We start from the raw sequence: 20,765 nt of genomic DNA, 5'->3' as shown, positions 1-20,765 counted from the left end.
TTCAGCCTGGGCAACAAGACTGAAACTCTGTCTCAAATAAAAAAAAGGAACCCTGTAGCCTTGGTCACGTGACGCTGAGGGAGCCAACGGGCGAGGTTAGTGGCAGAGCGCACGCGGCGAACCGGCACCGCGTGCTCAGGGACACAGGCCAGCTCTCATGTTAGTGAGGACCACCAGCCACAGGTACCTGATTAAAATGCTGGCTCACTTCACGTGATAACGAACTCATTGAACTACAGCGCGAAAGCTACAAAACAGCAAGAACACACATAAAACACGGACAAAAGTCAACATGCGCGTCACTGTCCAATCCAAGCCGTCAGTTCCATTTCAAAAGCTTTGTGATGCCATTAGAATCAATATAACCCAAAAGGAAAAAAGCCAGTGTTAGCTTCAGATTCCTGCCTTAACGTAAAGCTGTTACCCCGAAACAACCACTATCTCAGGGGAGGGCTGGGAGGAGAAGTCCAGCCTTGGCCTAAGCCAGCTTCACCTCCTGACACCTCACAATTCAAGACGATTCCATGCTGTTGAGGGGAGGGGACCGGGACTGAGGTGACAACTCAAACCCCTTCACCCTTCCTGAAGCTCCTACATGGTTTTGTTAAAACAAGTGCAATTTTTTTCCCCCAGGAACACCACCTTTGAGGTGCTCTTGTTTCTAAACTGCCTCTTCCTACCCAGTGCCGCCCTCCATAAAGGAAGAGGCACCTGGACAGTGAGCTGCCGGGGAGGCCTGGGCTGTGGGAGGCCCTGGCGTTGGCACTGCTTACCTCTCCTCCCTGGGAACCCTCAGGCTTAGAGGAGGGGAGTTCAGAGCCAGGGAGTGACGCTGCAGAGCTTAAAACCTGCCAAGAAAAAGAAAAATTGCAGCAACCAAATCCCAGGGAATTTAAGCCTCTCACCCCAGGCCGAAAAATAGGAAGCTGTTCTGGCCTGGGTTGCAAACGCCCTCCTCTTCCACGTCAAGTGCTCCTCAGAGAGAAGTGAAAAGAAAGGTGCCTCACACGCGGCTCCAGCCGCACAACCCTGCTGGCTCTGGACCCCCGCAGCTCTCTCCCAGTTGCCTGTGTGCCTATGACAGGCTTGCAATCTGGGGCTACTGTTATTCCCATTTTACAGAGGGGAAAACTGAGGCTTAGAGAGGTGAGTGACTGTCCCATGCTTTACACAGCTGATGAATGGAGAACAGGATTAGGCCCAGGCCTGTCCCACTCCCCCTGTAGAGAGTGCAGTCTGAGCTGCTCTTTTTTTTTTGAGATGGAGTCTCGCTCTGTCGCCCAGGCTGGAGTGCAGTGATGCAATCTCAGCTCACTGCAAGCTCCGCCTCCTGGGTCCAAGCGATTCTTCTGCCTCAGCCTCCTGAGTAGCTGGGATTACAGGCACCTGCCACCACGCCCAGCTAAATTTCGTTTTTAGTAGAGACGGGGCTTCACCATGATGGCCAGGCTGGTCTCGAACTCCTGACCTCAACTGACCCGCCCACCTTGGCCTCCCAAAAAGCTGGGATTACAGGCGTGAGCCACCACTCCCAGCTGGTCAGAGCTGTTCTACTTCACATGGGAGTCATTTGTTTTTTTTTTTTTGAGACGGAGTCTCGCTCTGTGGCCCAGGCTGGAGTGCAGTGGCCGGATCTCAGCTCACTGCAAGCTCCACCTCCCGGGTTTATGCCATTCTCCTGCCTCAGCCTCCCGAGTAGCTGGGACTACAGGCGCCCGCCACCTCGCCCGGCTAGTTTTTTGTATTTTTTAGTAGAGACGGGGTTTCACCGTGTTAGCCAGGATGGTCTCGATCTCCTGACCTCGTGATCCGCCCGTCTCGGCCTCCCAAAGTGCTGGGATTACAGGCTTGAGCCACCGCGCCCGGCCCCTTTGTTATTTTTTTTTTTTGGATGAACATATACTTAACTTTTATTATTGGTAGATAATTTCTCTTTAACTTAGAGTAATTTTATTTTTTCCAATTTTAAAAATTGTAAAATACACATACCATAAAATTTGCCACTTTAATCATTTTTAAGTTTTAAGCACATTCGCCGTGCTGAGCAATCATCACCGTCACCATCCCCAGATCTCCGTCTTCCCAAACAGCTCTGTCCCGCCTGGCACCATGCATTCTACCTGCCGTCTCGATCATACACAAGTGTGAGGCATTTAAGACGGAACACTCTCTGCGTACACACTGGGTACTGACTTGCAGAAGGCAAGGCCCTATCTGGCAGGATGGGGAGGTGACTCCTCACTGGGCACCCTTCCCCTCTTTCCCACCGCAGCCACTCACCTTGGGCTCTGGGGCAGGCTCTAGATTGGCCAGGCCCCTAGCTGGTGCAGGCCCTTCCCTGCCAGTCCCGTCTGGAGGCTGTGGTTCTTCTGCATCTGGGGATGAGAGAGTGAGGAGGCCATGATTCCGTCCAGAACATCCCTGGGGTCTCACTGAAGACACCCAGAGAGGAAGAGAGTTTCGTGCTGCACACACGGCACACTCACGCAGAAACAGGCAAATCATAAAAAAACCACAAACCAACCCCAGGCTCCCTGCGTGCTGACCAGGTCATTCTTTTAACAGGACATTTAGGAGACCCACAGAAAGAGGGTCAAAGGTCAGGAGACTGGGGCTGGTGCTTGTGCCGCCTACCTGGGCTCGGCACAAACAAGTTGGAAGGAATCGGGAGTGGCGCGAGTGGAGCGACAAAGTCCGCAGGAGCAAGAGCCGGCTCGTTCCGCTGGGTCCCACTCGGGTTCAGGACATCCACGTAGCGAGCTCTGCTTCCGGCTGCAAAGGGGAGGGAAGCAAATTGAGGCGAACGCACCAGGCGGCCTCCAGTGCTCACTGTGTCAGAGCAAAAGCACGCAGGGACATGCTGGAAGCCACGTCGTGGCCCAACCCTGACGAGGACACCTTTCTACACGCAGATGTGTTTTGGCTTTTGGCCTTGGGGTGGTTCCCTATCTCACCCCGCTGTGGCACAGGCCCTCTGCTTCTGCACGGACATGGCTGTGCCTACAGCTTGTCAATGCAGACGGCTGTGGAGCCACGTAATGCTCTGGAGAGCTGCGCTCGTCCCCAAGGCTTCCTCCTCGTGACACCAGCGTTACCTTCCACGGTGTGACACCCATCACCTCCTCCCCACGCACAACAGCTACACGCTGGCCTCTCTCGGAGAGTTAATCATTCAAGCAAGCTCCCACTCCAAGGCCACCCTTACCTGCTCTTCTAGAGAACATGTTCACTGGGGCTCCAGGAGGCCCTGCGAGACCCGGCGGCGCAGCCTGCACAGCCTTGGGCAGCGAGGTTGGAGGCGGGGGCGGGGCTTTCTTCTGCAGAGAGAAACGCAGCTTCAGACACGCACTGCACTGCGTGCACCAGAAACCCACTGGGACGGCAGTCAGGACGCTCCACAGGGAGCAGCAGCCGCCCAAATAGCACAGGGCCGCACGAAGCTGTTCCCTCCACTCACACCTCACACCCAGCGGGAACTAAAATGACAATGTACCTCCTCTTCTGGCTCATTCAAATTCACCCACTGGTTTTTCTTCTCATCCCAAACAATCTGCCAAGATTTCAAAAAGAAAAAAGGTCAGTAGACTGAAGCTAAACAGAATTAGAATCTGATTAATGATGACACTTCAAAACTTCAGGAAACACCTACTCAGGTCTGCTCTGAAAGTGAGAGAAAAATCATTACAGTTCCTCGGACATCCCGTGCCGTATTCGACAGCACTCACCGATTTGTTCTTGTCATCTGGCAAATAAGCTTCTGTCTTTTTCTTCCCAGGTAGCCAACGAGAGAACCAGGATTCACCCTAAATATAAAAACCACAAGAAAAACTTTGAAAACACTACGTTCCATGAAATCAGCCAGAGGCAAAAAGACAAATTCTACAGGACACACTTCTGTGAGGCCCCAGAGTCGCCAGATCCAGAGACACCAGGGGAATGGAGGTGGGAGGGAACCGGGAGTTGTTGCTCCGTTTCAAGGGGACAGAGTTTCTGTTTGGGAAGGTGAGAATGGGAAGGTGAGAAAGTTCTGGAAATGGATGGTGGTGATGGTAACACAACACTGTGGATGTACTCAGTGAAACAGAACTGTGCACTCAGAAAATGGTTAAAATGGTGCATTTTGTTATGTGTATTTTACTGTAAATTTAAATAGGTCAGAACAGTAACGTGCCTTCATGAGCTTTTTACGTCTGAACACTGAGAAAGCTTCCGACATCCTGCCCTTTGAGAAGTGGAAGGCAGGCTGTCCAAGTCAGCATGTGTCAGAGGCAGACACGGCCCCTCTGTGTTTCCCATGCGTGGAGAATTTGGTTATTAGGAAAATTTACTTTATTCTTCACATGATGCACTTCATTTTCGTTTGTTTGTTTGTTGAGACAGAGTCTTGCTCTGTTGCCCAGGCTGGAGTGCAATGGCGCGATCTTGGTGTACTGCAACCTCTGCCTCCTGGGTTCAAGCAGTTCTATGCCTCAGTCTCCCGGGTAGCTGGGATTACAGGCGCCCACCACTATGCACAGCTAATTTTGTATTTTTAGTAGAGATTGGGTTTCACCATCTTGGCCAGGCTGATCTTGAACTCCTGACCTCATGATCCACTCGGCCTCCCAGAGTGCTGGTGTGACAGGCGTGAGCTGCCGCGCCCAGCCTCCCAGAGTGCCGGGGTAAAAGATACCATCACAAGTAAAAAGACAATCTACAGATTGGGAGACGATATCACAATCAATACACCTAAGAGGACTTATATCCACAATACAGAAAGGACTCCTGCGAGTCAGTAAGAGATCACCATTAAAAATGGAGAGGAAAGTCAGGTGCAGTGGCTGCAACTGCAGTCCCAGCTATGAGGCGGGAGGATCACTTGGGCCTAGAAGCTTGAGACCAGCCTGGGCAACATAGTGAGACCCCATCTTTATGGGAAAAAAACAACAACAAACAAAAAAATGGATAGAGACTTGAACAAGCACCGCCCCAAAAGGGCAATGAGATGGTAACAGGGACACGAGAAGGTGCCCAGCATCACACCTCGCTGGGGAGATGCAGAGTATAAGCCACAATGAGATGTCATCAGCCCCAGCACAACGGCTAAGTTAAAGAACTGGCACTGCCCAGTATTGGTGAAGACGAGGGATATCTGGGGCCCTTGTCCTCTGCTGCAGGACGTGTGACAAATGTCCAACCAACCAACCAACCATTTCAGACAACTGCTCGGCAGTGTCTCCTAAAGCTGAACACACGCTCGTCCTGCGACCCAAACCCTCCGCTCCTCCGTGCGCACCTAAGGAAAACAAGCACATTCACCAAGAGACTGGCCAGGAGGCTCCCGGGGCCTGAATGCTCCCAGCCCCACACTGAAAGCTGTCCCAAAGTCCACGACTGGGAGAGTCCGTGAGCCGGCGGCAGGCACACACCACAACGACAAGGAGCGGCGGCCGTCTGGTCCCTTGCGGGTGGGTCTGACAGGTAATGGCCAGAGGGGACCTCTGGGGGCCGGACTGTGTCCCCATGCTGACCTGGGTGGGCTATTATCCTGTTATCCGAAGGCACAAATACATAGACACTCATCATGCCGTGTGCACTGCAGACACTCGGCTGTTTGTATCAGGAGGCTGTCTGCATGTGTGGTGAATTAAGAGGCCGGCGCTCTGGGAAGCGTGCCTCCTGTCCAGACCCTGCTGGCCGCTGGGCGCACTGGGGGCAGCTGTACTACCTTCTTAGGTTCCTTCGTCTCTTTCTTGGCTGCTTGTCCGGGTCTCTTCGTTTCGGGAGCGGATGGGAGAGACAGAGGTGGCTGCGTGGGGCCCGAGTCGGCACGATCCCACCCTGGGGGGGCCTCTGAGTCTGGCGCCGTCCTCGAGGGGGCCTGTCACAAGGCAACGCAGAACAGGCTATCCTGGGGCTCCTCACACAGGAACCGAAAGACAGCGGGGACGCGCTTCCCCAGGTGTGTTCCTTAAATATGTCACTGAGAGGCCACATGACTCTGGTGCCCAGAGGGAGTCAGGGAGGGGGCTGGGGAGAGCAGCCCCCTGACTGGGCCTCCCGGAGCCTCTGCCTGGCCTGACTAGAGAAAGCCAGCCGCACTTAATAAGCAGCTCCATCTGGGAGCACTCAGCACTCGAAATGCAAATGCGGACCCTCGACGGAGATTCTGGGCTGGAAGAAATGGAGCGTGAGCACACACTGAGGGAAGACTGGCCAGAGTGGGGCGATGCGCATTCGCAAAGATACAATGATTTTTAAAAATATTTATTCCTGGGTCAAGTCCTAGTGTTTAATAGCTCAACCCTCACTTTTACTTTTCCAGGGACACAATATTTTAAAGGGTAAAACACCGAATGCAAGTTCAAACTACAGCAATCGCCTACTAATGGGATGCCCGGGAAGGGCTGGGTATAAGTAAAGAAGGTTCCAGAATGCGGTCTGTATAAAAGCAACCATCTTATACCAAACATGTCTAATCAGATAAATCTCTCTTTCAGGAAAACCAGTGAAAATGTTAGAAATTCTATTGTATTCCAGGATATCTTGTGAGATAAAAAAAATTAGAAAAGAAATTCTACTGTAGAAAAAGAGATGGTCCAGCCGGGCCCGGTGACTCACACCTGTAATCCCAATACTTCGGGAGGTGGAGGCGGGTGGATCACGAGGTCAGGCCCGGCCGGGCCCGGTGGCTCACACCTGTAATCCCAACACTTCGGGAGGCGGAGGCGGGTGGATCACGAGGTCAGGAGTTCAAGATCAGCCTGGCCAAGATGGTGAAACCCCATCTCTACTAAAAATACAAAAAAAAAAAAAAAAAATGAGCTGGGTGTGGTGGTGGGCGCCTGCAATCCCAGCTACTCGGGAGGCTGAGGCAGAGAATTGCTTAAACCTGGGAGGTGGAGGATGCAGTAAGCCAAGATCGCACCACTGCACTCCAGCCCAGGCAACAGAGTGAAACTCCATCTCAAGAAAAAAAAAAAAGAAAAAAAAAAAAGAAAACGAGATGTCCAGGTGCGGTGGCTCATACCTATAATCCCAGCACTTTGGGAGGCTGAGGCAGGCAGATCACTTGAAGTCAGGAGTTCGAGACTAGCCTGGCTAACATGGCAAAACCCTGTCTCTACCAAAAAATACAAAAATTTAGCCAAGCATGGTGGCACATGCCTGTAGTCCCAGCTACCTGGGAGGCTGAGGCAGGAGAATCGCTTGAACCTGGGAGGCGGAGGTTGCGGTGGACAAGATGGCGCCACTGCACTTCAGCCTGGGTGACAGAATGAAACTATGTCTTAGGGTAAAAAAAAAAAAAGGTCAGGCTTGGTGGCTCACACCCGTAATCCCAGCACTTTGGGAGGCCGAGGTGGGCAGATCACTTGAGCTCAGGAGTTCAAGACCAGCCTGGCCAACATGATGAAACCCCATCTCTACTAAAAATACAAAAATTAGCTGGGCGTGGTGGCACGTGCCTGTAATCCCAGCTACTTGGGAGGCTGAGGCAGAGAACTGCTTGAACCTGGGAGGTGGAGGTTGCGGTGAGCCGAGATTGCGCCACTGCACTCCAGCCTGGACAACAGAGCGGGATGCCATCTCAAAAATACAAAAAGAAAAAGAGATGCAGAAATCAGAGAAGGTGCCCATTTTGGAAGAATTAAAAATAATAAGGGGACTTCATGATATCTGGGTATTTCTTCTACTTAAAGTAACTGTTTTTATGCTACTGAATTCTCTTTCCCGTCTTTCCCTACCAGCGTTTTCACCAACTCTTCATATTTTAAGGATGAAAGCTATTTAGAAGCACTTCCGCTTTAAGAAACAATTTTAGAAACAATTTCATAGTCCTCACTACCATCCTCCTACTTACAACTCAGCAAGGAGTCTGGGTGCCCACTCGATGAACTTTATGGAAAACAAATAGTTTAAGAAAATGTGACAAAGTACCAGAGTAGCAAATTTTCCACCAAAATTTTCTTCGCTTAGCTCGGAAAGGGAGTTTCCAACAGGTGCCTCCGGCGGCACGATCCCTGTCAACGGGAAAGAGAGCAACTGTGATCTCGGTCACGAGGCGGCGGGACGTGTGTGCGGCACACAGATCAACAGGCACACCGCCTTCCCACCCAGCTACCGCCACACCAGCATGGTTTGCAGAAACCAAGACTGAACATCGTCCCACATGTGTGCACACTCTTTTATTTTTAAAGCTAGGCCTGTGTTTTGCTTTGTCCATATATACACATATAGACATAGGCACAGACCAGGGACAAGATCCACCAAATCAACTTCCAGACAGAAGTTCATGACCTGCCCCTGTCTGTCTCACCAGGCGGTCAGGAGGGTCTGAAGACAGATCCCAGGAGACCCATGGCCACCGTGCCCTGCCCCAGATGGCCATTTAAGCTTCTTATCATAACAAAAAGCCAAGTCACAAAAGAAACTGGCATTAACACTACTATCGTAGTGAGACTCTGAACCCATCCAGTCTGTAACTTCCAGAATGTTTGGTCTACATTAAGACAAGTAACGGGCCGGGCGCGGTGGCTCAAGCCTGTAATCCCAGCACTTTGGAAGGCCGAGGCGGGTGGATCACGAGGTCAGGAGATCGAGACTATCCTGGCTAACACAGTGAAACCCCGTCTCTACTAAAAATACAAAAAACTAGCCGGGCGTGGTGGCGGACGCCTGTAGTCTCAGCTACTCGGGAGGCTGACGCGGGAGAATGGCATGAACCCGGGAGGCGGAGCTTGCAGTGAGCCGAGATCACGCCACTGCACTCCAGCCTGGGAGACACAGCGAGACTCCGTCTCAAAAAAAAAAAAAAAAAAAAAGACAAGTAACGTAAGTTGTTTCAAGCTCAAATAACTTCAATCTCTTCCACCAATCCCCACAAACACCACCCCCAGTGCTGCTTCTGCTCTCAAGATAGCATCTCTGCAGCCCCACCTGGGTCTGGGCTCCTGGCTTCCTGGAGCAAGTGTCTCCTTTCCTGCAGAGGCGGCACACCAGGCGGGAGGCCAGGCCCCGGGCACAGCGCTGCAGGATCAGGCCTGGAGGGCTCCGGGAAGCCAAGTGCGGACCCTGGGGTCACACAGCCAGGACCCGGCTCCAGGGACCCCGGGGGCAGGGGCACTGGGAACATTGGCACCCTGGCAGGACTGGCCAACGGGCCGTCAGGGAGCGTCTGCGGAGCTGCATGGGAACAATGGAGAAGAGGCTGGGGTTACTGAGGGTAGCTTGAGTCACTGGAAGGAGCTGATACTCAACATGTTTATGACAAGTGATTTTGTACAGCCCCGTTTCTGTTACAAGGGAGGCCCAACAGAGCAAAGAGCCCTGAAATCACCACTGTACCGAACCATCAGTGGTTTGGAGAAAAGCACAATATTCACTTTCTTTTCCAGGGGTGGGGGCAGGAGGAACACTGTGTCAGAGCACCACGTGGGCTCCTGGGCATGGCCCAGCCCAAACGCAAGCCCACAGCGACCGTCTGGCACAGAGTTCTGCTAGACTCGAGTCCCCTCCTCCATGGTCAGTGGTCAAACAGGCCACTCATTCATTCATTCATTCTTCCGACTCGACATAAAACCTGGGAGGGCTGCTGCCTGCCAGCACCATGCTGGGCCCTGGATGCTTCAAGAACAAAAGAAATGCTGGGTGCTCATGGGGGTCAGGACAGGTGAACTGAGTAAGAAGAGCAAGCGCTAAGGAGAGCAATCAACCAGGACGTGGTAACGGTGTCTGAGGACGAAGCAGAGTGGACGTCAGGCAGGGAGGGTGGACAGCGAGGCAGTGGGCCCAAATCAGGAGTGTGGCTGGTCCATAGCATGGGAGTGGACACAGCACCAGGGCAGGAGGGCTTAGGGCTGACCCTAGAGGGCCTGTGGCCACTGTGAAGACCCTGGCTTGTCCTCAGGTGAGATGGAGACCCTGGAGGGTCTGGGGAAGAAGCAGGAGGCGAGCAGTAAGGAGCCATGCTAATCCAGGCATGCGGCCCTGCGTGCAGGCTGTGCTGGTGAGGTTCACCGACGAAGGAAGCCAAGGAGCATGTGAGAGGAGGGCATCTGGACTTGACTCCCTGCAGCTCTGGGCTGGCCCTTCCTCCCATGGGGCTGACTGGGAGAAGCAGGCTGCAGAGGAGCACAGCCGAGGGTGCTGCCCAGACACGGTGCGGCTGAGGCTCCCGAAGAAGCAAGCAGGGAGGCTGAGCAGGCAGCGGGCACTCAGGGCAGTGTCGCCAGCACATGGGTATTTATGGACATGGAAAGCCATGAGCCTCCATCTCAGCAGGGCAGGAAGCATGAAGGGAAGAAGGGAGGAGACTGAGGAGACCCACAACCACCGTGGTGGTGCGAGACGCTGCCTCAAACAGTCTGCATCTGAAAGCGGTTCTCCAGGAGGCAAGGGCGCAGACCACAGCTCAGCCAGCAGGAAGCCGGGGTCTGTCCAAGGGCAGCAGCCGCGCACCTGGGCTCACCTGAGGGCAGCAGCCGCACGCTGGGGCTCGAGTGCTCAGGGCTCGGCGCAGGCATGGCCAGCAGTGGGTTGGCGATCCCCAGGGCTGCTGGCTGACTGAGTCCTGCCCCGTCCTGCTCCACCTCGGAGCTCGGCGTGCCGGGACACTGCTGCGGGAAGGCTCCGTCCTGATGCCATACTCCAGCCCCCTCCTGAGGGAGAACAAGGCCTGCCCTGTGGAAGCCACTTGTGGCCGCACGGCAGCGCCGCCCACCCGCCACCACCATGCTTGCTGTGTCCCTACTTCAGGACAGGAGGCACTCAACGCCCTTTCTGGGGAATTGGGGAATTCTCATAGGCACACATCTGCAGTTATACTGTCTTTAGATACATACTTTCAGTGTGGACATAACAGGGACAGAAGCCACCTTACCAGATGCCTCTGGGCCACCCCAAGCCAAGGCTGTACCTTGATCTGCTGCTCCACCTGCTGCAGGTGAACCAGCCACGTGGGTGCGGCCAAGGACTCCTCTTCCGGCTTCTCTTTCAGCTGGGGATCGAAGAGTCGTAACTGGGAAGCCATCTAGACATGGGCAAAAATCAGAGGCCCCTGTCACCACCAGGTGATGGCAAGTGAGCCGTCTTCAAAATGTCCAGGCAATGCAGCTTCAGTGTTTACTGGGGATAAGGTCTAATTAGCTGCATACATGTTTCTAGTATGTGCTTAGGTGACATACACGGGATGCTGGGCGACTGTGGGAAGTTGCTGTAGACGACCTCTTGGCCCACGGGCACCGGGTCGGCAGCGCTGGGCACCCCCTGGAACACGCCTGGCCCGAGACTACCACCTGACCATGTGGACCTGACTCAGTAAGAGCTGCACTCCCAGGTAATGTCTGCAAGCTTTCATCGGGAATGTGGGAGACGCAAAGCAGGGCAGAAGGGGGCAGAACACAAGTTTGACCATGTGTTCATAACCACTGAGGCGGGGGATGAGCACCTAAGGATTCATCAATGACTCTCTGAACTTTGAAATGGATCTAAAAATGTCCCTAATACATTTTTTGGGTATCCCATGAGCACGTTCTCACAAATGGAACTACTGACGAGAGATGAAGATCCTGGGGCAACACGGGCGCCGCCTACACCTATCCCGTGGCACCTCCCATACTCTCTGCCAGTCACACCTCCTCCGTTTTACAGGGGAAGAAACTGAGGCTTGCAACAGTGCAGCCAGGACTCAAACAAAGGCTGCTGGACTCTGGACACTTAAGCTATCAACCACCAGACTAAATTTCCTCAAAATAAGAACATCCTGACTGGGCATGGTGGCTGACACCTGTAATCCCAGCACTTTGGGGGGCCAAGGCAGATGCATGCATCACTTGAGGTCACGAGTTCGAGACCAGCCTGGCCAACATGGTGGAACCCCATCTCTACTAAAAATACAAAAAATTGGTCAATCGTGGTGCCTGTAATCCCAGCTACTTGGGAGGCTGAGGCAGGAGCATCACTTGAATCTGGGAGGTGGAGGCTGCAGTGAGCCGAGATCGCACCAAACTGCACTCCAGCCTGGGTGACAGAGTGAGACTCTATTTCAATAAAAAAAGAATATCCTGGGCTGGGCGCGGTGGCTCAAGCCTGTAATCCAGCACTTTGGGAGGCCGAGGCGGGTGGATCACGAGGTCAGGAGATCGAGACCACGGTGAAACCCCCTCTCTACTAAAAATACAAAAACTTAGCCAGGCGCGGTGGTGGGTGCCTGTAGTCCCAGCTACTCGGGAGGCTGAGGCAGGAGAATGGCGTGAACCCGGGAGGCGGAGCTTGCAGTGAGCCGAGATTGCACCACTGCACTCCAGCCTGGGCCACAGAGCAAGACTCCGAGACTCCGTCTCAAAAAAACAAAAAAAAAAACCAGTATCCTACAGACAGTTTCTTCTGATTATGAAACTCGCACCAAGGTTCTGTGCTGGCACGTGGTGCCTGAGAGTCCCCAGACTAAGACGCAAAACACGAAGCCATTCAGAGATCTTCATCTGCCCAAGAGGCAGGTTCTGAGCGTCTACCACAACGCGCATCTGAACCATCGCCACCCCCACGCCCGGGGGCTCTGGCAAGCCCTCCTTCCCTGCAGTCAGCACGGCATCCTGAGGACCGGCGCTGGGGACAGCACCTGCACAAGCTGGCTGATCAGCACTGGGGAGTACAGGTGCGGCTGCGTCAGGATGCTCTTCGAGATGGCCTCACAGTAGTGGAAGGCTTGCGTGGCCAGCCCCATTTCCGCCAGGCGGCAGGAGTAGATGAACTTAAACACCTGAAATGACAGAAACCTTGCTGCCCCGCGGCTCCCCTGCTTCCGAGCATCGCGGATGGACAAAGCCTCACGCTGCCCGGGGGCTCCCCTGCGTCCGAGTATCGCGGATGGACAAAGCCTTGCACTGCCCGGGGGCTCCCCTGCGTCCGAGCATCACCGACGGACAAAGCCTCGCGCTGCCCTGGGGCTCCCCTGCGTCCGAGTATCGTGGTTGGACAAAGCCTCACGATGCCCCGGGGCTCCCCTGAGTCCGAGTATCACCGAAGGACAAAGCCTCGCGCTGCCCCGGGGCTCCCCTGCGTCCGAGTATCGCGGATGGACAAAGCCTTGCGCTGCCCGGGGGCTCCCCTGAGTCCGAGCATCACCGACGGACAAAGCCTTGCGCTGCCCCGATGTTCCCCTGAGTCCGAGTATCACCGAAGGACAAAGCCTCGCGCTGCCCCGGGGCTCCCCTGTGTCCGAGTATCGTGGTTGGACAAAGCCTCATGCTGCCCCGCGGCTCCCCTGCATCCGAGCATCACTGATGGACAAAGCCTCGCGCTGCCCGGGGGCTCCCCTGCGTCCGAGTATCGTGGTTGGACAAAGCCTCAGGCTGCCCCGCGGCTCCCCTGCGTCCGAGCATCACTGATGGACAAAGCCTCGCGCTGCCCCGGGGCTCCCCTGCGTCCGAGCATCACTGATGGACAAAGCCTCGCGCTGCCCGGGGGCTCCCCTGCGTCCGAGAGTCACCCTGGAAGCTGTGGACTCTTCTGGACGCTTCACTCATCATGTCTCCCACCCACCACGCCCGCCGACCACAGTCCTAGTCCCTGTTCCCTGAAGGATTTCAAGAGCAAAGTAAGTGACTAAGCTGGGAAGCAACCCACCCTGCTTTCCCCCCCAACCCCTTTCATGGCGCCACTCGGCTCTCACAGCCACAACACCCCAAGAGCACGGCAGGAAGACCACTGCCTTCCGTGCAGCTCCAGCTGCCCACAGGCATTCTCTAGATACTTCTTTTTTTTTTTTTTTTTTGACAGGGTCTCACTTTGTCACCCAGTCTACAGTGCAGTGGCACAGTCCAGCTCACTGCAGCCTCAATCTCCTGGGCTCAAGCGATGCTCCCACTTCAGCCTCTGAGGAGCTGGAAATACAGGCGCATGCTGCCATGCCTGGCTAATTTTTGTATTTTTTTTTTTTTTTGGTAGAGACAGGGTGTCATTACGTTGCCAGGCTGGTCTCTAATTCCTGAGCTCAGGTAATCCACCCACCTTGGCCTCCCAAAGTACTGGGATTACAGGCATGAGCCACCATGCCCAGCCTCTCTCTATGTATATTTTATACACACCACCCCCATACTGCATCAGAGAATACCTCCCTCAAATATTAAAAACAGCTCATACGGCCGGGCACGGCGGCTCACACCTGTAATCCCAGCACTTTGGGAGGCCGAAGCAGGCAGATCACGAGGTCAGGAGATCGAGACCATCCTGGCTAACACGGTGAAACCCCGTCTCTACTAAAAATACAAAAATTAGCCGGGTGCGGTGGCGGGCGCCTGTAGTCCCAGCTACATGGGAGGCTGAGGCAGGAGAATGGTGTGAACCCGGGAGGCGGAGCTTGCAGTGAGTGGAGACTGCGCCACTGCGCTCCAGCCTGGGCAACAGAGCGAGACTCCGTCTCAAAAAAAAAAAAAACAAAAAAATTAGCACGGCATGGTGGTGCTGCCTGTAGTCCCCGCTACTCTGGAGGCCAAGGGAAATGGCTGAAGCCTGGGAGTGATCAAAGCAGAGTGCACTCCAGCCTGGGCAACGAGTGAGACCCTGTCTCCTTAAAAAAAAAAAAAAAAAAAAAAAGCTCATGAAAATAACTGAAATCAAATGCAAACGGAAAGCCTCAATTCAATGTGATCTAGTTTTTTAGCATTTTAGATCAAATGTCTTCTCAAGATCCTCCCCGAAAAAACTCACATCATTTTTTTCCATAAGAATTCAAAAAATCTAAATAGCCAAAAGCTTGTTAGCACTGAGCGCCTGCCCACCCATGACAGCTGCAGGCTGGCAGCACCTGCTTACCTGGAAACTAGGCAGGGGGCAGGTCTGGGCACCCAGGGACTGGGCGTACTCATAGGCTTCCGTCCTCTGGATTGCTTCATTGGTTGCGAACTTTAAGAATGGCAAACTGTAGAGGAAGCGAATTATTTTGATTTGAAAAACATGGCCAATTATTAGCAGAGTCAACCTCAGAGCAGGTCATCCAGAAGTGTGTCCCACCATGTGACAAATCAAGACATGATTCTGTCCATTTCTGAATTAACTAAAGGAGAAAGATTTCGTCTTACTTTTAAAGGAAAACTTACAGGACTACACTGACTTGCTTCTTTACCTGTGATTTGATCCAATTAAGACAAGCTTTGTAGTTTTCTTCGTATAAACACCAAATCCAACCTGGGCCATAAGGTAGCAAAAGTGGGCCGCGTCTAAGAGGCCCTTCGAAGCTGGAGAGACACGAGAACCAGGCGGAGTCTCAGTGACTGCGGATGCCCGCGGAAGTCAAGCATGTGCACAGAAGGCACTAGAGACGCGAGCTGGACCAAGAAGGCCGGGTTCTTGTGATTTCTGCCAATGCCACAGACAACCGGGCCTTCGGTGCTCCATCATGACGCCTGATGCCCATCTCCACCCCTGACCTACCCAGAGTGTCGCCCATGGTAGCCATCGTCCTGGACTCGACATCCATATTGTTGTTCAAGTTGGACAAGACCATGGCAAGGTGCGGCCTCCAGTCTCCCCATTTCTCGTCTCCACAGCACTAGCATGAGGAAAAACAAAACGAAGCCTCATCCCTGGAAGCCAGCACCGTTTCAATTCCACGCAGCTGGGCTCACCAGCACGAGGAGGCACCTCACGGCCTGTGACAGCGTCACCCATGAGCAAACTCCACACAGGCAGTGGAGCCTGTGCGAGCCACCAGGCAGTGCCACTCACCGTAGACGCGGCGGGCATCCGCCCGGACATGAGCTGGTAGACTGTCTGCAGAGGGTCGTTGATTGGGAGGCTGTTGGCAAACCTGGGCAGACATAAACACAGAAAGACCCCACGCTGGCTCAGCTAAAAGAAAAAGTCCGGCCGGGCGCGGTGGCTCACGCCTGTAATCCCAGCACTTTGGGAGGCCGAAGCGGGCGGATCACCTGAGGTCAGAAGTTAGAGACTAACATGGAGAAACCCGTCTCTACTAAAAATACAAAAATCAGCTGGGTGTGGTGGCATGCACCTGTATTCCCAGCCACTCAGGAGGCTGAGGCAGGAGAATCGCTTGAACCCAGGAGGCAGAGGTTGCAGTGAGCTGGGATCGTGCCACTGCACTCTAGCCTGGGCGACAGAGCAAGCCTCCATCTCAAAAAAATAAATAAATAAAATAGTAATAAACTAAATTAAAAAAAAAAAAACCAGACCTCAGCCCTCTGATGTAATGATCAGACTTATATTTCACTTAGGCAAAGTACACATATCTCAGTATTTTATTTTTCTTTCCCTATCTCAATATTAAAAAAAAAAAAAAAAAGCTGTAAAAGATAAGTCCAGGTGTGGTGGCTCACGCCTGTAATCCCAGCACTTTCAGAAGGTCAAGGTGGGCAGATCCCTTGAGGCCAGGAGTTTGAGACCAGCCTGGCCAACATGGCAAAACCCCATCTCTACTAAAAATACAAAAAATTAGCTGGGTGTGGTGGTGGATGCCTGTGGTCCCAACTACTTGGGAGGCCAAGGCGTGAGGATCACTTGAACCTGGGAGGCAGGGGTTACGGTGAGCTGAGACTGCGCCACTGCACGCCAGCCTGGGCAACAGAGCAAAACTCAAAATTTAAAGAAAAAGCTATAAAAGATGGAGACTAGGCCGGGTGCAATGGCTAACGCCTATAATCCCAGCACTTTGGGAGGCCAAGGCGGGCGGATCACAAGGTCAGGAGATCAAGACCATCCTGGCTAACACGGTGAAACCCCGTCTCTACTAAAAATACAAAAAAACTTAGTTGGGCATGGTGGCGGGCGCCTGTAATCCCAGCTACTCGAGAGGCTGAGGCAGGAGAATGGCGTGAACCTGGGAGGCAGAGCTTGCAGTGAGCCGAGATCACGCCACTGCACTCCAGCCTGGGCAACAGAGCAAGACTCTGTCTCAAAAAAAAAAAAAAAAGATGAAGACTAAGGAATTCACTGAGATTTTATGTGAAGTATTAAAAACCATGCGGTTAATAAAAAACTTTTTAAGCTCTCCACAGCACAACCCAAGGAAGCCTCGAAGCCAAGGAAGCCCGAGTTCGTGTGGGAGCACAGCACAGTCAAGTGAGATCTGCCTGCCACCTGCCACCTGCCACCAGTGTGGACGCTGCGTGCTGCAGGGAGCCAGCAGGGCTCGCCACTGGACCAGGCCACCGTGGGACTGTACCTGGTCATGACTCGGGCGTGTGTCCGGCTGTCCATCTTACTTGCAAGGAGCAGAGCGTGACCCCACAGGCCATTCTTCATTGCAGACTCCAAAGCATCCTGCAAAAGGCATTCCAGGGGCCTTGGTGAGTTATCGGTGGTGCTCACGTGACATGAGTCAAGACAGGCGACAGGCCATGTGTCCTCACGCAGCAGCAGATACACAAACAACCCAAAGGCCTCAAAAACTTATTCACCATTTGGAGATTAAGACACGTCAGCATTTCACTATTTTCCTGAGTTTCAAAGTCCCCGTGGTAGTGGGTATCTGTAGATATTTGCTGCTTTTATCCATTTTCAGCATAAAACATAAGCACGCTAATCACAAATAGGGCTAACCACACCGCACTGCCCACCACGCCGCCCCGTCCACTGGGAAACACACACGGGTCAATTCCCCGGTTCTAACAGGAGGCCTCCGCGAATATCCGTCAGCACAGACAGTGGCTCCAGTAAGGCAGCCTCCCCTTTCGCCAAAATCATCTAGGGTATAATTTAGGACTTCAGGCTAGGAGGCAAAAATGCTACAGTAGAGGAAGATGTTAATAAAAGCTAACAGGTTACACGACTTCAATCAGTTATAAAACATCCATAATAGACTCATACTGATCAGGCCGGGCGCGGTGGCTCATGCCTGTAATCCCAGCACTTTGGGAGACCAAGGCGGGCGGATTGCTTGAGCCCAGGAGTTCGAGACCAGCCTGGCAACATGGTGAAACCCCGTCTCTACGGAAAAAAAAAAAAAAAGTTAGCCCAGCGTGGCGGCGTGCAGCTGTAGTCCCAGCTACTCAGGAGGCTGAGATGGGAGGATCACTTGAACCCAGGAGGTCGAGGCCGCATTAAGCGGTGATCACGCCACTGCACTCCAGCCTGGGCAAGAGCGAGATTTTGTCTCAAAAAATAAAAATAAAAAAATAAAAGTACTGGTCAAATATGCCCTTTCTGAGTTTATCATGATATAAAAGGACGGAGAGCTCTGGGCCTATCCAATGTCTCTGCTATTCAGGGCCACACATGCCCGTGAGACTGGCCTCTCTCCTGCTTAGCACATCCAAAGCGGACATCATGCGCCCTAGACAGGCCCTCCTGTGAACACACTGTCCCTGCTGCAGTCGCTATGGACCCCCCAATCCCACTGTCCCAGAGCAGGCTCCTGTCTCAGGTCCCCCACCTGCCCTGGTCCCCAGGCTGCTGTGGCCCCAGTCACTGGACGCTATACGCACTGGCTGCTCCCCTGCCCGTGGCCTTTCCATGCACTGCGCCTCTGACAGGCTGGGTGCGTCCTCCCAACTCCCAACGACTTCTGGGCTGTGGACTCGAGCCTGACTTTGTGAGAATGCCAAAACTCGTGTCATGCATGTCTCATCTGAGACTTGGCACACACAGCAGGGACACGGCCCGTGCTCAACACGTGCATTTATTGAATGACTGAAAATTCCATCTGCAGGTCTCCAACACTGGAAATAGTTAGAAGGAAACCCACATGAACACCTCCAGAAGGATGGCATAAAAGAGGCCGGCATCGTTCACGAAACAGCAAGACCCGAAGCCCCACACCGCAGCGCGGACGCTCCCGAGAGGGGCCGTGTCCCTCCCCAACGGCTGCATCGCCCGCACCAGGCCCGACCCAGTGGACACCTGCAGGCGCCAGGTGCCATGATGGGCAGGCGCACCTTCTTACGGCCATACAGCAACAGCTCCCTGAACCGCTCCGTCTCTCTCTCAAGAGAGCTGGCAGCAGCCGTCGGACCACCAGTGAGGAAAGAGAGCTGGGCCTCGCCAGACTCCTCCTCTTCCACCTGCTCCACCGCCTCGTTCGTGAAATCAATCAGGTTTGCTTCATTGGGCGACTTCCCAGGAAGCCACACTGTTCTGTGGTCTCGTAAGAGAAGCTCCGCAATGTCGGTCCCTACCACGGTCTGTTCGGGTCAACAGGAACAGGAAGGAGAACAATGGCTCTCAGGTGAGGACGCATTAGATCATCACGGGGACAAAGCCCCACCCTGGACACAGCCAGACCCACAACTACCCGAAAGGCTGGCAAGGCTGGACTGAAACCTCATCTCATCCCAACCGCATGTTCCCTCTCCCTCCCCACCCAGTCCTCGAGGCTCCCACAGCTGGGCAGGCGGATCTCGCCCTGCTCCGCCAGGAGGCTGAGCATGCAATGCCCAAGACGAAATGAAGACCAGCAGAAAGAAACACTCTAGAAGTAAAAAGACACATACCCCATTCTGTCTGCATAGGAGAACAATAAAATTCCAAAGAAGACTTGCAGACTCTTTGTCAATTAAGTTTTCATTCTGCAAACATTTTATAGCTTTGTTCTGTGCAAAATTAATGACATCCACTTTATGGGTATCGTCTCTGTAGAAAGAACACACAGTGAGCAGTGATGTCTGCAAGGCTGGGCTCGCAAAGAAAAGCCTCAACAAGGAACATACTTGGCCAGGGGTCCCGGGAACGCCCGCATCTCCTCCTGCTCAGACGTGTGCTGCAGCAAGGCCTACGAGGAGAGGGCTGTGGGTCAGCGGCAGCCAGTGCACAGCCACCCTGCTGGCAGGCCGGCCAACCCAGGCACAGATGCTGCATGAGAGAGGAGAGGGTGGCCTGGCCCGCCCGCCCCGCCCCGCCCCACAGCGGGTGAAGGTTCTGTCAAGGCTATTACATGGAACATGGCCTGTGTGGGCCACAGCCATGATTTCAAACTTTATTTTAAGCAGTGAAATCCATTTTTTCTCCCCAAATCCTGAGGCAGAACCCCAATACATGTTACAGAAGCCTGTAGAAGCTGCAGGAAGAGGCGCACGCCAGCCCCACTCACCTCGGCAGCGCCGGGCCCATGTGCCACCCCGCTCCCCTCACCTGGGCAGCACAGGGCCCACCCGCTGCATCTATCACTGAAAAGCAGCAATAAAGCAAACATCCCCAAAATGAGGACAGGAAATGCATATATGATCAAACCACGTCTAACACCAAGGCAGACGCTTACAATACTGACTTTTAGGATGACAAAGATATGACCAAACAGAAGAAAAACCCTACACACTGAAAATTCATAGGAATAAACATTTTTCCAAGGACAAGCTCTGTATGTCCAGAGACAAGGTCTGGCAATTGAAGATGACAAACTGCAAAGCACAGAGTTCCCCGGGGCGGCAGAGCAGTGACACCGTGTGCCATTACCTCCATGCTGTGGACCTCCACCAAGGCCGGCTGTCCTTCTGAAGGCAGATTGGGAATCACTTTGATAAGCTGACCGCCAGGGCCAAACCTGGCACAGACATGAGGCACTGAAAATTTTTCAGGAGAAGTTGGCCTTGATGAAACTGCATTTAAGATAAATGGAAAAAGAAACCATCAGCTTGTCACTGTTTGCTGCTTCTGAGCCTAGACTTTCAATGTGCCCACACAGCTGAAATCACCGGTGAGATTTATCATGACAAACTTCCAACTCAAAGTCGGGAATTGTTTAACATCATACTTAAAAGTAGAACTGAAGTGTATGTCAGGAAAAGATAAATGCTGGTATCACCAAGTATGAGAGCTATTCCCTTGCACACTGA

General features: G+C 53.4%; 1 protein-coding gene across 20 annotated transcripts in view; it reads right to left on the bottom strand.

The window, feature by feature from the left end:
- The window catches only part of SEC16A (SEC16 homolog A, endoplasmic reticulum export factor), a 46,898-nt gene that overhangs the window by 5,519 nt on the left and 20,614 nt on the right, over window positions 1-20,765 (bottom strand). For 11 of the 20 annotated variants that reach the window (XM_015436201.4, XM_045374154.3, XM_015436199.4 and 8 more), the window contains 22 exons: window positions 20,386-20,528; window positions 19,644-19,705; window positions 19,428-19,566; window positions 18,873-19,118; window positions 17,162-17,259; window positions 15,706-15,787; window positions 15,412-15,529; window positions 15,104-15,215; window positions 14,794-14,899; window positions 12,599-12,739; window positions 10,895-11,008; window positions 10,448-10,637; window positions 8,917-9,162; window positions 7,918-8,000; window positions 5,708-5,860; window positions 3,726-3,803; window positions 3,494-3,550; window positions 3,206-3,317; window positions 2,635-2,772; window positions 2,281-2,375; window positions 774-848; window positions 188-247 (listed from right to left, as the gene is read on the bottom strand). In XM_015436201.4, the coding sequence (XP_015291687.3) occupies window positions 188-247; window positions 774-848; window positions 2,281-2,375; window positions 2,635-2,772; window positions 3,206-3,317; window positions 3,494-3,550; window positions 3,726-3,803; window positions 5,708-5,860; window positions 7,918-8,000; window positions 8,917-9,162; window positions 10,448-10,637; window positions 10,895-11,008; window positions 12,599-12,739; window positions 14,794-14,899; window positions 15,104-15,215; window positions 15,412-15,529; window positions 15,706-15,787; window positions 17,162-17,259; window positions 18,873-19,118; window positions 19,428-19,566; window positions 19,644-19,705; window positions 20,386-20,528 (2,648 nt within the window). Of the gene's footprint in view, window positions 1-187; window positions 248-773; window positions 849-2,280; window positions 2,376-2,634; window positions 2,773-3,205; window positions 3,318-3,493; window positions 3,551-3,725; window positions 3,804-5,707; window positions 5,861-7,917; window positions 8,001-8,916; window positions 9,163-10,447; window positions 10,638-10,894; window positions 11,009-12,598; window positions 12,740-14,793; window positions 14,900-15,103; window positions 15,216-15,411; window positions 15,530-15,705; window positions 15,788-17,161; window positions 17,260-17,805; window positions 17,830-18,872; window positions 19,119-19,427; window positions 19,567-19,643; window positions 19,706-20,385; window positions 20,529-20,765 lie in introns of those variants that run through there. The other 9 variants (XM_045374145.3, XM_045374155.3, XM_074016002.1 and 6 more) reach the window with 5 other exon arrangements.

Source organism: Macaca fascicularis, chromosome 15 (assembly GCF_037993035.2).
Source record: "Macaca fascicularis isolate 582-1 chromosome 15, T2T-MFA8v1.1".
NCBI classification, from domain to species: domain Eukaryota; kingdom Metazoa; phylum Chordata; class Mammalia; order Primates; family Cercopithecidae; genus Macaca; species Macaca fascicularis.
The sequence above is the reverse complement of the archived record's forward strand: the minus strand, read 5'-3'. Positions and strand labels throughout refer to the sequence as shown.